This window comes from Quercus robur, chromosome 1, assembly GCF_932294415.1.
Source record: "Quercus robur chromosome 1, dhQueRobu3.1, whole genome shotgun sequence".
NCBI lineage: Eukaryota > Viridiplantae > Streptophyta > Magnoliopsida > Fagales > Fagaceae > Quercus > Quercus robur.
This window is the reverse complement of record NC_065534.1, coordinates 7,047,702-7,065,603: the sequence shown is the minus strand read 5'-3', so window position 1 is coordinate 7,065,603 and position 17,902 is coordinate 7,047,702. Positions and strand designations below refer to the sequence as shown.

Below are 17,902 nucleotides of genomic sequence, written 5' to 3'. Positions count from 1 at the left end.
CCACCGGATGAATGGCCTCTTCAGGTTGACGATCATTAGGTTGTTCTGCCATCTCCATGATACGCGAGACTTAACCCTTTCCAGTATTTAAGCCGAGAAATTTCTTCATTCGGGCAGTTGATTTCCCAAGAAGCCTGAGTCCGAGGACCTGACAAGACCTGGGTTTTGTTCAGGACTTATACGTTTTATCTTATGTACTTGATTTTTCTCTTAGGCTTGAGTCCGATACTTGTGTCTTTATCGGTACTTGGTTTTCCCTTTTAGCTTGAGTCCGAGGACCATACAAGCCTTAGGTTCTGTCCGAGACCCACGTCTGCATCAGTACTTGGTTTTCCCTTATAGCTTGAGTCCGAGGACCATACAAGCCCTAGGTTCTGTCCAAGACAAATGTCTACATCAGTACTTGGTTTTCCCTTTTAGCTTGAGTCCGAGGATCGTGCAAGCCTTAGGTTCTGTCCCAGGCCAATGTCTGCATCAGTACTTGGTTTTCCCTTTTAGCTTGAGTCCGAGGACCATGCAAGCCTTAGGTTCTGTCCAAGGCCAATGTCTGCATCAGTACTTGGTTTTCCCTTATAGCTTGAGTCTGAGGACCATACAAGCCCTAGGTTCTGTCCAAGACAAATGTCTGCATCAGTACTTGGTTTTCCCTTTTAGCTTAAGTCCGAGGATCGTGCAAGCCTTAGGTTCTGTCCAAGACAAATGTCTGCATCAGTACTTGGTTTTCCCTTTTAGCTTGAGTCCGAGGACCATGCAAGCCTTAGGTTCTGTCCAAGACCTTGAGTTTAGATTTTCCCTTTCATTGAGCATCTCCTGAGGTGCCAGACAGGGTGTCCCCGGGCCTTCACGCAAAGCGGGCCTGGGCCGTGAATTCAATGAATCCGCGGATTAAGAGATATTTCTGCAACCTCTGGCCACGCAGTACTTCTCTGACGCCCCAAGGATCGAGGCGCGCCTTTACGAGGCTCCTTGAGTCTCTTGGCTGCAGTTGACGTTGGAAGTTGAGCCAAGACTACTTTGTCTGTAGTGCTCCTTGGGACGCCGCGTGAGTTGACTGCCATCATCTTGTCTTTTCAAATAAAGAGGAGGGAGAGAGGGTTGCTTTATATATACACCCATCCTTTTATTTTTCTCTCACATCACGCTTCCCATATCCGGAGTTCTCCCTTCTTGGCATAACATGCTGAAAGCGAAGGTTGGGAAGAAAAAACTTTCCCCGCCGCAGAAGCGCCGTGTCCTCATGAGGCTTATAACAGTAAGGTATGGGCACAGGAAGCACAAGTTCAGGAGAGTACTCCATCTCCACCGAGGGGGAACAGCGTCTCTCCCTCTTTTAGTCAAAATCCGAAGCAGGTTCTGCCCACGCCAGAATTTTGGTACGGCAGAAGGAAGATTTTCCACCATCGGCACCTCTGCTTTGCGGCAGACGTATATTTAGAGAAAGCCCCTCAACTTCCCACTCCCTGCACCTTTCCTTCAACGGTGCCAGGCTCAAGTTGGGTTTCTTTGGCTGCCTGAGTTATGGGCATGTAAGAGCGCGGGGGAAGAATAAGGTCTCGGAGCTGTGGCCAACCTTTCCTCCGACATACTTCCTCGGCTTTCTCCAGCTTTCTTGTATTTTTCTTTTTCTTGCTTATGTAGTAGGCTTTGACGTAGGCTGATTCCAGCTTTTCATTGTACGCTGTACTATTTCTTTGTGGTAATAAAAATGGAAATTGATTTACCTGTTTTAAGCGTTGATCTACTGGGCAATACAACTTTATGAACGAATGTGCTCTATGTATGTGTTGCTTTGAGAATATTTGTAACAAAGCTACTTTGAAGCATAATCTAATCAACTCCCATCTATCAACATTATCAGGCATTATGTCGATAATTTGTAATAAATCAAACTTAACAAACTGACCGGGGTAGCAGTTGACTACTCTTGTGATAAACGCGCAAATGTCGCCCTAGAATGATGACCTCCTCACAATCCATCCGATCTATCGAACTGGAAGTAGGGTACTCCGATCGTGCTTTTGTGTATCTGGTTTTTTCATTTGCGCATTTGGTTTCCCCATAGGCTTGGGTCCGAGAACCATGCAAGGCCTTGGTTCTGTCCATTACTTTAAAGATGTCTTCTTTGTACTTGGTTTCCCCATAGGCTTGGGTCCGAGGACCATGCAAGGCCTTGGTTCTGTCCATTACTTGTAAGATATCTTTTTTTTTTTTTTGTACTTGGTTTCCCCAAAGGCTTGGGTCCGAGGACCATGCAAGGCCTTAGTTCTGTCCATTACTTGTAAGATATCTTTTTTGTACTTGGTTTCCCCATAGGCTTGGGTCCGAGGACCATGCAAGGCCTTGGTTCTGTCCATTACTTGTAAGATATCTTTTTTGTACTTGGTTTCCCCATAGGCTTGGGTCCGAGGACCATGCAAGGCCTTGGTTCTGTCCATTACTTGTAAGATATCTTTTTTGTACTTGGTTTCCCCATAGGCTTGGGTCCGAGGACCATGCAAGGCCTTGGTTCTGTCCATTACTTGTAAGATATCTTTTTTGTACTTGGTTTCCCCATAGGCTTGGGTCCGAGGACCATGCAAGGCCTTGGTTCTGTCCATTACTTGTAAGATATCTTTTTTTTTTTTTTGTACTTGGTTTCCCCATAGGCTTGGGTCCGAGGACCATGCAAGGCCTTAGTTCTGTCCATTACTTGTAAGATATCTTTTTTGTACTTGGTTTCCCCATAGGCTTGGGTCCGAGGACCATGCAAGGCCTTGGTTCTGTCCATTACTTGTAAGATATCTTTTTTGTACTTGGTTTCCCCATAGGCTTGGGTCCGAGGACCATGCAAGGCCTTGGTTCTGTCCATTACTTGTAAGATATCTTTTTTGTACTTGGTTTCCCCATAGGCTTGGGTCCGAGGACCATGCAAGGCCTTGGTTCTGTCCATTACTTGTAAGATATCTCTTTTTTTTTTTGTACTTGGTTTCCCCATAGGCTTGGGTCCGAGGACCATGCAAGGCCTTAGTTATGTCCATTACTTGTAAGATATCTTTTTTGTACTTGGTTTCCCCATAGGCTTGGGTCCGAGGACCATGCAAGGCCTTGGTTCTGTCCATTACTTGTAAGATATCTTTTTTGTACTTGGTTTCCCCATAGGCTTGGGTCCGAGGACCATGCAAGGCCTTGGTTCTGTCCATTACTTGTAAGATATCTTTTTTGTACTTGGTTTCCCCATAGGCTTGGGTCCGAGGACCATGCAAGGCCTTGGTTCTGTCCATTACTTGTAAGATATCTTTTTTGTACTTGGTTTCCCCATAGGCTTGGGTTCGAGGACCATGCAAAGCCTTGGTTCTGTCCATTACTTGTAAGATATCTTTTTTGTACTTGGTTTCCCCATAGGCTTGGGTCCGAGGACCATGCAAGGCCTTAGTTCTGTCCATTACTTGTAAGATATCTTTTTTGTACTTGGTTTCCCCATAGGCTTGGGTCCGAGGACCATGCAAGGCCTTGGTTCTGTCCATTACTTGTAAGATATCTTTTTAAGTAGTCTTTTCTCTATACTGATTTATTTTTCGAAGGTCAGCCCCTAGGCCAGGGAGGGAGGAGTTGGTCTGAGGCCGGAAGCCCCTAGAGTTGTCCATTCCGTTGGCAGTGCAAGGCGTAGCCCCTAGCAGAGGCTTATGGCGGAGCAACAACTGTACGCCGCCGGAGATGGGAAAAACTCGTGAACCTCTGCTTGCTGGAGAGCTGACTCATGCGCCATCCGTGCCAACGCGCAAGCCTTTCCCACAGACGGCGCCAATTGTAGGGACACGAAATCTTTAACGGCCCGGCAACGATGTTGGGCTCGCACACGGAAAGTCCCTCACAATAATATTTGTAGAGAGTGGGCTTGAAAGGCCAGCGTTGGATCACAGGGCGACATTTCGGGCCGGACTATAGGTAGACCAATATGAGAAAGAGCTTTGGGCTGGATATTCAGGCCCTTCAATCTTGTATCTAGGAGGATTTGGCTCCTCGGATCATGTCCGAGGAGCGATGGTGCTGTCTCCGGTTACCCGTCGGTGGGTTTTTAGGTGGCGTCCAGCGTATATTATCCAGGCATTCTCTTTCATCAAGTCTTTCTCCAGAAGCTAGATGGGAGCCCCTTTCTTGGTCATATAACATTCTCTTTTATTCTAGCCTACGTTCGTTGTCCTTCGTCCACGTGTAGGGTCGATCTTTCCAGGACAGATACCTGTCCCATCAGTCTAATCCCTGAATTGTGGGAGATGGTCCATAAAGCCTAAAAATCCAGCTCTGTTAGGTGCGGTGTCATGTCAATGAAGGGTATTAAGGACTATTTCCCTGAGATATTTTCTGATCTTTCAAGTTTGCCTGTATCCCATTTTCGTCAATGGGGTTCTGGATTCTCCGAGGACTGAGCGGTCCTCGGACACATCTTTGAACCACATCGGGCTCACTATTTTTGGGCTTGGGCCCTGGCCTCCTTTAGTTTGGGACCTGTGGACTCCCTACAAGCGAGCGAGCCGGGCCCATAGACTTTTGGGCCCCACAATATATATATATTTTTTTTTAAAAAAAATTATGACAAGATCATAAGAACATAGAGGCATCGCAATACAAGCTGTTGTTATTTGTTTTCACTTTGACTCCCTTTATTTATCTTGTAAGGTTACAAAAGTCACAACTCACAATCACTACTGCCATCACTTATAAATGTCACAATCACCATTTTGTTCAGCACCCCAGTGTTCTCTTCACCACTGTATTACCTATCGGTATTGTAACACCATTATTGAAAGTCTAATGATTTCATTTTAGTCCAAACCTTAAGGGTCAAATGTAGCAATTTAAAGCTTGTGAGTTAAATTGTAGTATGACAAAATTACCAGGCGGTAAATTGTAATGTTCCATTAAAAAAAAATTTAAGGAAAAATTACACCAAACTCCCTTGAGATTTGAAAAAATGATAGTGATTCCAAAGTTTCAAAAACTCTAGGATCAAATTGAAAGTTCTAAAAACATAAGGACCAAAATGGAAATAGCCTTAAAATATAGGAACCAAAAATATGTTTTTGTATAATTCAGTACATGTACATTGTTTTTCACAACAAATCTCACATTTGTTGAGTTGAAAATTTTATTCCTATATAAGCTTACCATCAACAACACTTTATTATTCAGTATTAATAAGTTGTCGCATCTACACTTGTCATGACTCACTAGACTTCTCGTATTGAAAGAAGACCCTCACTTGGGGCAAACCCTTAATTCTCTAATAGCACCAATGCATCTATGATGTAAAGCTCTAGTTTGTCACCTACATATGTGAAATTAATGTAGTTACACAAAAAATTATTTGGCCCTGTTATTCTTATAATTTTCAATGTGAAATGTGTTGGAATTTGAGGTAATCTATGACAATACAATATTTCAACTTCAAACAGAAATGCTATATGGAACTCCCTTTCCAGTCACTCCAGGTGGTGAGAATGGCTTCAAGAGCTCATATGGCACAACCCCAGCTCCATTTCTGTTCTTCAAATCCTTGTTTGCATTCCTCTCATCAATAGTCCCCTCAAGCTCCATCAACCTCCCATTAAACCGTTCAAAAGCCGCCTTTATAACCGGGTTCTCAGCCCATGTTGGCTCTATTTTCTCCCCTATATACTCCTCCTCCGATGAATGACTTGATAGTATGTCCATAACAGCCATAATTTTTGTGGCTTGCATTTGTGAAGGGAAGCATTGTAAAAGTGCACCTTCGGGTTTTTTCAAGAAGGTTTTCCAAGTTTCTTTTGAAGGGTCTTCAGTGGGCATGTTAGTTCTAGCAATAGTAGGTCGGTTAGGGAAATAGCCTGTGTAAGTGTACTGTCCAAAGTTCACTGCTGCATGGTGTCCTGATGTCACCCAAACTATTGTTGTGATGATCTCTATGAGGTCTTTTGGGGTTTTGAGGACTGGCCACCATGGTTCATCCTTTTTGTCACCATGGCCAACAGTTCTAATCTCTGTCCACCATGCTTGGAGCTCTTGATCGGATTCTATGAGATTTGGGTTAGGGTAATAGTGATTGACATAGTCACTCACCCACTCTTTCATGGAGTCCCAAAGGAGGAGGCCATCACTGGCATAAGGGTAGTCCTCAATTGTGAGCTTCAGGCCATGTGGAGCTGTTGGATCCTCAACAGCCATTCCCCTAAATTCAAGCAATGAAAAAAAAGAAAATAATTATATAATTAGGGAGCAATGCTCACCCTTTTCACATTAGAATTGGGCTCCACATGTGGGTCCCACCATAGGATCCGCTCCTAATGTGAGAGGAGGAGGGAGTATGTACATATTACCAAATAAAAAAAAAATGATAAAGTACAGTTATATTTAGAAAAATGTGAAATTTTAAAATTTGTGTTTAATTTAGTCAAATGAGTTGAAAATGATTAAGCCATACTAGTCCTAGACAATCAAATAGAAGAATTATTTTGTGTTCACAATTTGGTAGTGTTAGGACTTAGGAATTGTACAAGAAACCTTAGATGGACAACATCATAAGAAATCATCACTTAAATTGTTGCTTGTTTATGAAAAGTTAGTTATCAAAGTACCTGCTAATTAAGTCAGCTGGTAGTGCCTGTAAGTTGAACTGCCACTCTTGGTCATAGGCGAAGGAGCTAAGCTCCATGGAGTACTTGCCAGGGGTGAATGACTTCTCGAATATCCCCCCTCCATTGATAAGTATTTCTCGAGCAAGAGCATTAATATCCATAGTGTACCGGAAATGTGGGTGCAACAGTCTATAGATTGGGTGCATCTCACTGAGTTGTCTATTTGTGGCTATGATATAAGGTTCTGTAGCACAATGAGTTCTTAGCCTGCAAAATAATTTCTAGTCCTTTCAGTATAGATGGCATGATAATATGAAGACTGATGATGCCAAAGTCCTAATTAAATTTTGGGTAAATGATTATCTCCATTTGAAGATAAGATTAGATATTGAAATGGTTTTTGTGGTTGATGCATTATAAAAGTGGTTCTGCGGTGAATTCAAGTTAAAATAATGTTGCTCCAATCATTATAGACCATATTAACAATAATGAACCATGCAACACGCTTTTTTAGTGCAATGGTTACCCCACAAGTGTAAATGCTCGTGCATGGGGTGGGGGGGGCAGAGCCCGAGTTCAAGTTTCTAAGAATAAGCTTCGCACACATATATATTTATATTAGGTTAAAGTAGAATTCTATCTCAAATAAAATCATAATAAAAAATAATGAAAAAGTAAAAAGTTATGACAAATGGTAAACAAAATTTCGAAGTGGAACATACCAGTGACTAACTAGTTGGTGATAACTAGACTCATGAGCAAGGACATGAGCTTTGGCAAGTCTCCAAAGCCATACACTTGTAGAATCCCAACAAGGTGTGAAAACTTGTTTCCATTGTGGCTTCCCATCCATTGGTGGCCGAGTCAATTCAATGGCTAGGGGCCATAATGTTTCATCTGGGGTTAGGAAGAGTAGTGTCCGTGACCCATACAGAGTTGTGCCTTCAATTTGTCTTACTTTACTCACATATGGTAAAAATAGATCATGGTAATCTATAATGAACAACTTCTTCTGACTTATGGCCTAGCATGTATACAAATTTATGTGAGAAAGAAATCAATATATAAACGGTCATAGTGTTTATAAGTTATATATGCTACCTCCTTGACGGTCATTAAGCCTCTCATTTCTCGTTCAACTAATTCTGTAGTGATTGCTGAATCTTGCAGTCCATAGATCTTAGGATCAAGTTTACTCTTCAATGGCCATTCCTGCATGATATTCATGTGTTGCTTTACATATGTTTGATCATCATTCTAGCATGAAACACTTCATTATAATATTATTTTTTTACCTACTTTCAATTGTAATTTTAAACTTTATATATATATATATATATGTGTATGTGTGTGCACGCGTGCACTCTCATGATTATATCTTCCAAAGACTCATGTATATTTTTGTTTTTATATATATTATTCTTTAGGGGCATTTGACTTTAATTTTTTTTTCTTTATGAGCAATGTTAAAGACAGCTTTTTCACATGCAATTTGTTAAGGTAACAAGTTATTATTAAAATAAACATCACTTTCATATAGACGTATCACTAATACCATTTTTTATTATTTATTGATCACAAAATATCATTTTAACAATGTAACGTGATACTTTGATTTTTTTTTTTTTGAGAAACGATACTTTGATTTTTTGTTTTGGTTGTATTGTGAAAAAAATGTTTATATGTGCATACCATACCATAGGATTATGGACGCTTATGCACAATGCTTTGGAAGTAAATGTCAATTTATCATACCGTGACCAACTTTATGCTATGTGGGTTGACACCAGCAAGAGTCTGCCTAGCAAATTCCTCGTCCTTAAACCAAAAGAATTTGTCTCCTACATGCACAAAAACGATATAATTAGAGATAGAGTAACAGAAAAATAAATAGCAATGTCAAAGATAGCACATATATATGAGTTTGTTTTCTCACTGTCCATTGTTTCTGGGGCCTCAAAACGCAACACATCGTCTGTTGTATTAGTTATAGCCTTGACTAGTCGAGGTAAAAGGGTTTTGAGAAACCCTTTATTTTCATTTTTGAGACTAGGCAACTTAACTCCTTCATTGAAAAGTGAATCCACAGCTGTGAAGTTAGGGAATCCGAGGTCTCCGTCGATGATTATAGTCTCTAGGGTTGGTATTACTATATGCAATGCTGAGCGTACAGTCTTCGCTGAGAATGCTACTTGCTTTGCTTCCGAGAAGGCTTCATCCCTAGGAATGTAAATGTTGCTCCCCCTTTTCTCGGAAAATGGATCTATGTATATATAAAGCAATTGTTCAAATATAGGTTAGGATCAAGTATATGAATGAAAGGGCTAAATTTACATTTTTATGCTAATTTATTTTGTTTTGTTATATTTAATTTCTGTTTCTTGAACCCTAAACAAATGAAAAATCATGCCAAAGGTCTTGTAGCTGAATTGGTACCTCCCCATGTATAATGTGATTGGGGGTCTAGGGGGAAAAGGATTCGAGTTGCGGGGTTAGCAATATGTTGTAATTATTTCTCCAAAAAAAAAAAATGAAAAATCATATAAACATCTCATAGAGACTTTCAAAAAATAAAGAGTGTGTCTATTACATAAATTTTAGCACAATTTGTTAAAATAGATTACTGTAAGTGTTGAGTTTATATAAAAGTGATTGTCTATCATTCATAGTCAATTACTTCGGTAAATTTTGACCTAGAAAAGTGAAAATGGTTAAATTTATAAGGTAACAATATTCTATTTCATTCTATCTTGCTATTTTTATATAATGTTCCCAAAACCCTAGGGTATTATAATATCCAAAATCCTACTTATATCTCATTTTATAATGTTTTTCAAACGTGGGGGCCACCAAGGCAACAAAGAAGACTGGCCTTCATTATTTTTGTCTTTATGACTCTTGTTAGAAATATGTTGCCAGAGGCAGAGAGGAACATGATCCATGATAGGTTACCTACCATACATGCATACTTTGTGAAGTCATTGATTGAAAAGAAACATAGAAGATAATGATCTTAATCATTTTTTCATGGATTGGAGTTGACATTGACAATGTCTAAGTGCCATATCTCAACACTTCTGTCCAACATATTTACCATAGTATATAATTATTTTGCTTCTAGGGTTTCTGTTTTCCCTAGCTCTTATTCAATGGCCATTAATCCTCCAAAAGAAGTAAAAATTGAATGTATATATAGTAATTTGGTACCTGTGTCACACGGAGGGCGCCCAGTCCTACAACGTCTAGGATAAGGGTGCTCTTTGCCACCAAGTACTGGTCTTTTAAGATCCACACTAGTATCAGGATCTCCAAGATCATTGTACGTATCATAATCATACACCCTCTCAAAACTCCTGCGCTCTCCTTCGCCACTTCCTTGTAAAATCCAAAGCTCTTCTTCCCTTAGCTTCCTCAGTCCTCTTGGAGTTTGTGATGGCAAGTATGACTGCTTCACAACCAAACATATACAAGCCACAATCCAAAAGAAAAATCAACAGGAAAGTCTTAATATAAGAACACAATGAATATATATATATATATATATATATGTTAGGTTACCATCGCTGTTACGTTATGGGTGTGTTTGTATAAATTGTTAAAAAACTGTGTTTAATTTGAGTTTAAAATGCACACTTATAAAAAAAAGTTATGAAGAGTTGTGGTTGTAAAACAAAATTTTAAGTTTTAAAAATGCTCTTTTAAACTCCCAAACGGACCTATGAGGCTATGACATGTATGGAATTTTATTTTACTTTTCCTCAAAAAGCCTCAGATCAAACTCTCTGCTGGACCACATCTCGCTAGAATATGCAATGGTTATGATTAGAACGATGCTTGGCATTCATCTTTCTTTCTTTGGTTGATCCTATGCATGATATTCAATCATGATGTTTCAACTTTCAAGTGCGTGGATATTTTTGAAGATGATGCGCTGAAAAGTCGGAGCATGAATTTGTGAGTATTAGACTTATTAGCTGGATAAGAGATATGGGAAATCTTAGATTTTGTCCTCTATGCTTATAACTCGCATATCCCCGGAAAAAGCACACACATTTGGATGTGATGTTTTTCTTTATTACACAAATAAGAAAGATAGGGAATGCAAAATTTAAGGAAAAAAATAACAATTGTGGTTGTTTAATTGGCTTTTTATTATTCTATGACTTGGTTAATTTTAAAAACTGAATTCAGAAAATAGTACAACCATGAAGACAAATTTCGAAACGGGCCATTCAATATTAATGATGACAAAGAAAAGAAATGGACCACATTTATAAAAAAAATAAAATAAAATAAAACACATACAATTGTGTAAATATAAGGACCACTTTTTTACATATAAAAAATGTGTGAAATAAAAGGACCACTTGCACTTAAATAGTGTATGATTTTTTTTTTTTTTTTTCAGAATCTAGTATATGGAAAATTGATTATCCACAAACTTTGTTATAGGGTTACCTATAAACTTTATTATAGGGTTACACTATCATTAATTATTCTAATATATATATGTTCTTTTTTAACAAATTTTAAATTCAATTATATATATCAAAAAAATTATTTTATATATATTTAAAACCTTTACCAGAATAGTCATGTCAAAATTTCATTAAATAATAAAAATAGATAGGTTGATATACTAATACAACTATAATAATACCTATTAATAATTACCATTATTATTAAATATTATATTTAGAAAACAAATTATATATAAAGGGCTATTCATAACCCATTCGTATTCAATGTAATAAAAATACTATAAATAAAATTATTTATTCTCATTTATTTAATCAACAAACCAATATTGTCAAGCTAAAATTTAAACTCAATTATTAAACAAACCAAATTCAAATATAATAGTGTATTTGTGAATAAAATTGTAAATATGATGTCTTGTTTGAGTTTATATCCAATTTATATGTTTGTATATATGTATGTATAAAATATGCTTATGAGAGAGAGAGAGAGAGAGAGACTCAATTATTAAACAAACCAAATTCAAATATAATAATATATTTGTGAATAAATTTGTAAATATGATCCATGGTTCGAGTTTATATCCTATTTATATGTTTGTATATATGTACATATAAAATATGCTTATGAGAGAGAGAGAGAGAGAGAGAGAGAGAGAGAGAGAGAGAGAGAGAGAGAGAGAGAGAGAGAGAGAGAGAGAGAGAGAGAGAGAGAGAGAGAGAGAGAGAGAGAGAGGTGGACCTTGTGTGCAAAGAAGACCCTTTTTTGAGGATTGTCATATTTTGAATGAACCCATGAATTACAGTTCACACGAATGGGACCATTAGGGCAGCCATTGAGGATAATATCGTGAAGATACATCTCCTTGTGGTGCTCATTCTCTACAAAAACAGCCCCAATCGGCCCAAAATCTATCGGAACTTCAAAATTAGACTCATATTTCACCTCTGCCTCCTCTTGGCTAGTCCTGTGTGCATATCCTTTAATTGTATCCTTCTCAAATCCCGTATCTTCAAAACAGTTAAATATATTACATATAGTTTTCGAAAATGTCACTAAATTCATATTATATCATTATGCAAATGATGAGTTACATAAATATCACAATACGAGTATGTGTTAGGTTTAAGTTACAAAACATCTTTCTAATATTACATGATCCTCTAATAATTTTATAGTAAGCTTTTTTTATAAATTCATTGTTGGATTAATTACCTTATCTTCTTATACTATTCATAACCCACGTTTGCAAAATATTTAATGCCTAATTTTCAAGTTGTTGATCAATGATCAATATTTATATTATATATAAAAAATTTAATTTTCAAGTTGTTTTATTTTAAAATTATACATAAACTATCAATTTACATATTATTATATATAATAAATAACATTCTATTTATATTTTATATACAATTTGGTGTGCATTTATAGAATAAATAAAATGTGTAACTTTAATCATGGTATGACAATAAGAGTTTCAAAATGTTTATAAAAAAATATATATTAAGTGGTTTAACATCAACAAAAGTTGCACTATGAGTTTGTTTGGAACAACTAATTTAACCAAAATTGAAAATTTTTTGCTGAAAGTATAAGGAAAAAAAAAAGAGTTAAAAGCTAGCTGAATAGTACAATAGAATCCATAAATAATACCAAAAAGAAACTAAAAACTCAAATAAGCTAAACTTTTCTTTTGATCCCAAACAAACTCTAAGTGTACTCTATGTTTAAGCCAAAAATTGCCTCAAGTTTTTATTTCAGTAGTTATTTTGGGGTTAAAAGATACCTACGTTTGTGAATTGAGAGTTTTTTTTACAAGAAAGAAATAGAGAGAACTATGTGGGAAGAATGACAAGTTCTTTCTATTCTATCGACGAATCAGTACTTACTAGGATCAAGCTCTGTACTAACAAGCTCCAAGACAAGTGTTTCACCAAGCAAGTCTTTTATATCATCTAGCCCTCGGTCTATCCCAAGGTTTGAAAGTAACCCACCAATAGTAGGTTTCACAGTAATAATGGCTTTCACAAAACTGGCCTCTTCATCATCAGTAGTGCTTGCTACAACTTTTATGTTACTAGCCATGGATCGAACTCCAACATATTTGGCCTTTTTGTGAAATGAGTGGTGCATTGAGATTGTACGTGAAGCATTCCCATTCCCTTTCCCATTGCTATTGCCATCAATGAATGCCTTATGCGAGTGCAATAGGAATGGATTTTGAGTGGAATGTGACTGGTGTAGTTGTGTTATGAACATTTTTGCTTAGGAACTTTATGTGTGTGAGTATTTCTCTATTTGAGTAGTGGTGAAGTAAAGTACACTATTGTTGCACAAGAATTGGGAAGGGCTAAGGACTTATATATATAGGGAGAAATGGGACGTCGAAATATCTCATGGCGATGATAACACGCTATTGTTAACTAGTTTGACTATGAGAACCGAATTTGTTCTCATTTAGTAGGAACTCGAGAGTGCATTATCTTGATGATTGGGGTAGGAAACAAATTCAAAAGACGTTTCTCCATATCCAAGAGAGAATGAATATGGAGAAAAATAAATTATGTAAAATGGGACTATTTTGGCATTTACCTTCACTACAAAAAACGCCACGTACTATTGTTTTATGGTCCTTTCTATTTTGGGGAGGTTTACAAGAACCGTTCCCAATCCACAAGGACCACACTATATCAGGCTTTGATTGCCTTTAATAGGTTCATGATATGGATTTTAATGCAACTTTGTAATTTTAGTCGTCCATATTTGTAGCTATTTCTTCTTTTCTTTTCATTTCTTTTTTTAGGTCATATAAACATTTGTACTCCTAGATCACTAGTCTAAATTTCGTTTTTTGAAGGATAACTATATATATATATATATATATATAATCTTTTCTACAAGGCCCTAGTGCATACCTGAAAAGAAAATTAAATCAAAATACCAAATATGGCTTGACAAGACATGTAATATGAGTACAGGAAAGTTACACACGATGCCGTGCATTTTTCAAATAAGTATTGAAAATAAATATGGTCGGTAGAGATTGCAGTATTGCACTAGATTATGTCAAATTAAGTAGCACTTACGTACTGATAAACTCTAAGCTTTGTGAAGACGTGAACAACTTGGAAACATTGGTAGTCAGCTTATATACATTTATATTGCAAGAATCAATCTATAATACGTTTGTCTTAACGTATTGTGTTTGTCGCATGCCCATCACACAAACAAAAATAAATAAATACGTGTTATCAGGGACGGGACCACTATTGGACTAGTGTTATCGGGGACAGAACCACTCTTGGACTAGGGGACAATCGTCTCCCCTAGATTTTTTTTAAAATATATTATTATTATTATTATTATTATTATTATGTATTAATTTTAGCAATTTTATTTTATAAAATTATATTTTGTTTTCTTTTAACATTATCATTGATTCTTTCAAGAGCAATGCTATACTCACAAACTTTTTTATAACATTTTTACAAACCGTTTTGGTAGCAAATTCTTATTGGCTCACATATAGGCGCGACATACCACTCACATTATTTTTTTACTTTTCAGTAACCACTTATCACATTTCCATCAACAACAACAACAACAAAAAACAAAACAAAAACAAAAACAAAAACAAAAAACACTTATCACATTAGTAAGTTATAAAAAACTTGTAGCTCTAACATTTTCCTCATTTTAGTGGCCATAAAAAAATTTATAGATCTAAAATCTAAAACAAAATATACAAGCCAAAAAAAAAAAAAACCCTCAAAAACAAAAATTACCAGTAAAGCTAAAATAAAAAAATAAGCTTAATTAACTAATTTTATCCAAAATAAATAACCTTGCCCTTTAAAAAATTCTAAAAAAAATAATAATTTTGTTTTTACCCAAAAAAAAAAATCTTAGCAATTATGTAGCAGAATCAGAGATTGAAACTGCCGTACACAGCTAACAGTAAAACCCTCCCCTAACTCAAAGTTCTGACTCTGTCCTATGTGCCATGTTTGTCTTCTGAATAACACATGCAGCTGTGAAGATCGATATATTTTAGTTGGGGAGGAAAAAAACAATAAACTTTGTTTGAAAGTTGGATGCCTATTTTATATTCACACTCTCTGAAGTTGAAAGAAAATAACAATTCTAGGTGGTCGATGAATTATGTACGTATATTATATCGATGCAACTAGAAATGACAAGGGGTAATGAACCCGATCGACATGAATGGTCCAAAATTGGAGTTTGTTTTTGTTTTGTTTCTACTTGCAGCTTTTTAGACATGTCAAACAACTAAAAGATTTTGTAATTTTCTTGAAGTCTATATCACAAGGATTGCACCAATATACATTGGCCACGTACATTTAGAATGACAAAAAAGAAAAAAGAAAAAAAAAAACTCTTAGTTTCCACGTGCTTTCATATCTTATCATCCACATGCAACCAATCCTAACCATTCATGAATTCTTACAAATATCGTCCAAATTTCATTAGAAGATTTAGGGGTTAATGGCACTTTCCCCTCTTAACTGTAGGTTACTCCCCTCTAAACTTTGAAACCAAGAAATAATCTCTTTGAAATATTGAAAATTAACAAGTTATTTCTTGTGGCTACAAAATTCCGTTAAATTTGATTTTTTTTAATGGATATATTTTTCAAAAAAAGATTGTACCCCATTCATATTAAAATGCCCATTAAACCTCTCATAAACACTAAAATAACAATTTTTTTTATATAGATCAAATAGCACTAGTTTGCCACCAACCGAAATAGGTCAAATTAACAACAAAGAATCCTATTCATCTTCATTGTTGAATCACTCAATTTCACTATGTTGTGAGTTGGTTGTCAATCGAAAGAGGGAAATCGAGAATCCTCTTTGAGTCTGGCCCAAGTTTGGCTCGTTTTTGCACCAAAGTGGTGAGCAATGTTGATGAGGCCAAATCTAAAGATGTGTGACACCGGCAAGGGGTGTGGCGAGTCAAGTAACAAAGAATCAAGGTGAGCGATAATGTTTTAATATCAATAGAAGATGTATATATTCTCCTATATATGTTAACCAAAAAGAAAATTAGAGTAAAAAATTCATGCAACATATGGGAAGAATTTTTTTATTTTTTATTTAAAAAGAGTATATGATATACTGGAAAAATATACGTGTGCATAACATCATTAATAGATATTAAGAAAAAAAAAATTATGCAAAATTTTGCATCATTAACTTCTTCTTTTTTCCTTTTCTTTTCTCTCTTTGGAAGTTTTTGATAGAGACAAGAATATTAAAGTATTGATCTTGATTTATATGTTATAACAATAATATAACTAGCATGTTGACCCAATAGATCAATCAGTGGGCATTGAGATTTCGAAGTGGCCTTAATTAGCATTTAGTAGCAATAGGCAGTTGTCTATTGAGTATTGACTAAAACGTTTAGGACTATAGCGATCGTTACACGGCAAACAAAAATTGTCTAAACATCAAACACGTGGGTACGTATAAATTGCGTTGCTGTGTCAGAAGAAGGATAGCTATACTGATTCGGTATAATATCATCATTGTATTGTTTCATTAGTATGGCTAAGAAGATAGAGAATACATGGTTAAGATTTAAGAAAAGTGGAAACTGACTAGTAATCCTTGTGGCATTCATTCTCATTCGTGAATTCTTCCTTTCATGGTGAAAATTAAACGATTCTCACTATCAGTTCTGAAATTCATAACGGTAAGCATAATCCTTTACTCTAAAATTCAAAATTCAACCCCTTGTGAGAATGAGGTTTGAAAAACTAACACTTTTCATAGATGACTAGTAAAGGAATTATTTAGAAAATCTTGAGGCATATAATTTTGTCAAAGGACTAACTAATTAATAATGACTAATTTTTTATAAAACTATATATATGTGAATTGTGAACCCATTAATAATAATGTTGCATACGTGGATGCATGAGTTTCGAGGGCAAGGTTTGGGTCCTAGTGCACAAGAATACACTATATTCAAACAGTTTCCATGTTTTGATATTCATGACTCACCCAATTCATCCTGTTAATCTGTCGGGGCTTAGCCAAATCTCTTGTTATCCTGCTGATTGTTAAGTGCTAATGGCTTAATGCTTGCAAATTGTGCATATCTATCTCCTAGAAACTATTTGATGAAAAAAAGGACTTTGCTTAAAGAATTGACATATTGTGTAGTCAAGAAGCCTTAAGAAACTTAGCATGAACTCTAAACTATATATGTATTCACTGCAATGAATAATTGTGCAATGGCAGATTATTTGCGAAGTTGCATCAGCCAACAAGCAAAATATGTAAGGGGGTTTTATAAAATTTTCTTATGACAAGAACATAGAGGCATTGCAATACTAGCTATTGTTATTTGTTTTCACTTTGACTCTCCCTTTATTTATCTTGTAAGCCTACAAAATTCACAACTCACAATCACCACTGTCATCACCTATAAATATCACAATCATTATTGTCTTCAGCATTGCAATGTTATCTTCAAAACTGTATTATGTACCAATGTTGTAACTATTATTGTCAAAAGTCTAATGATTTCATTTTAGTCCAAACCTTGAGGGTCAAATGTAGCAATTTAAAGCTTGTGAATTAATTTGTAATATGACAAAATTACAAGGCGGTAAATTGTAATGTTCAATTAAAAATTTAAGGAAAAATTACACCAAGCTACCTTGAGATATGAGGAAATGATAGTGACCAAAAGTTTTACAAAAATGATAATCTCTACCATTAGGTTCGTAATAAACATAATAAATACACTGAAATACATATTTTTTTCCATTGAGTTACCCAATTAAGCATTCATAA

The 17,902-nt window shown here is 36.0% G+C and overlaps 1 protein-coding gene across 4 annotated transcripts in view; it reads right to left on the bottom strand.

Annotated features, from left to right (window-relative positions):
• LOC126718393 (linoleate 13S-lipoxygenase 2-1, chloroplastic-like) overlaps positions 1–13,424 on the bottom strand; it is a 166,646-nt gene extending 153,222 nt beyond the window's left edge. For 2 of the 4 annotated variants that reach the window (XM_050420557.1, XM_050420548.1), the window contains exon 1: positions 12,962–13,346. In XM_050420557.1, coding sequence (XP_050276514.1) covers positions 12,962–13,331 — 370 coding nt within the window. In that variant the 5' untranslated portion in view covers positions 13,332–13,346. Of the gene's footprint in view, positions 1–5,134; positions 6,185–6,590; positions 6,858–7,312; positions 7,615–7,691; positions 7,803–8,345; positions 8,432–8,526; positions 8,854–9,797; positions 10,039–11,810; positions 12,080–12,961 lie in introns of those variants that run through there. The other 2 variants (XM_050420565.1, XM_050420575.1) reach the window with 2 other exon arrangements.
• Between the last annotated feature and the right edge of the window lie 4,478 nt (positions 13,425–17,902).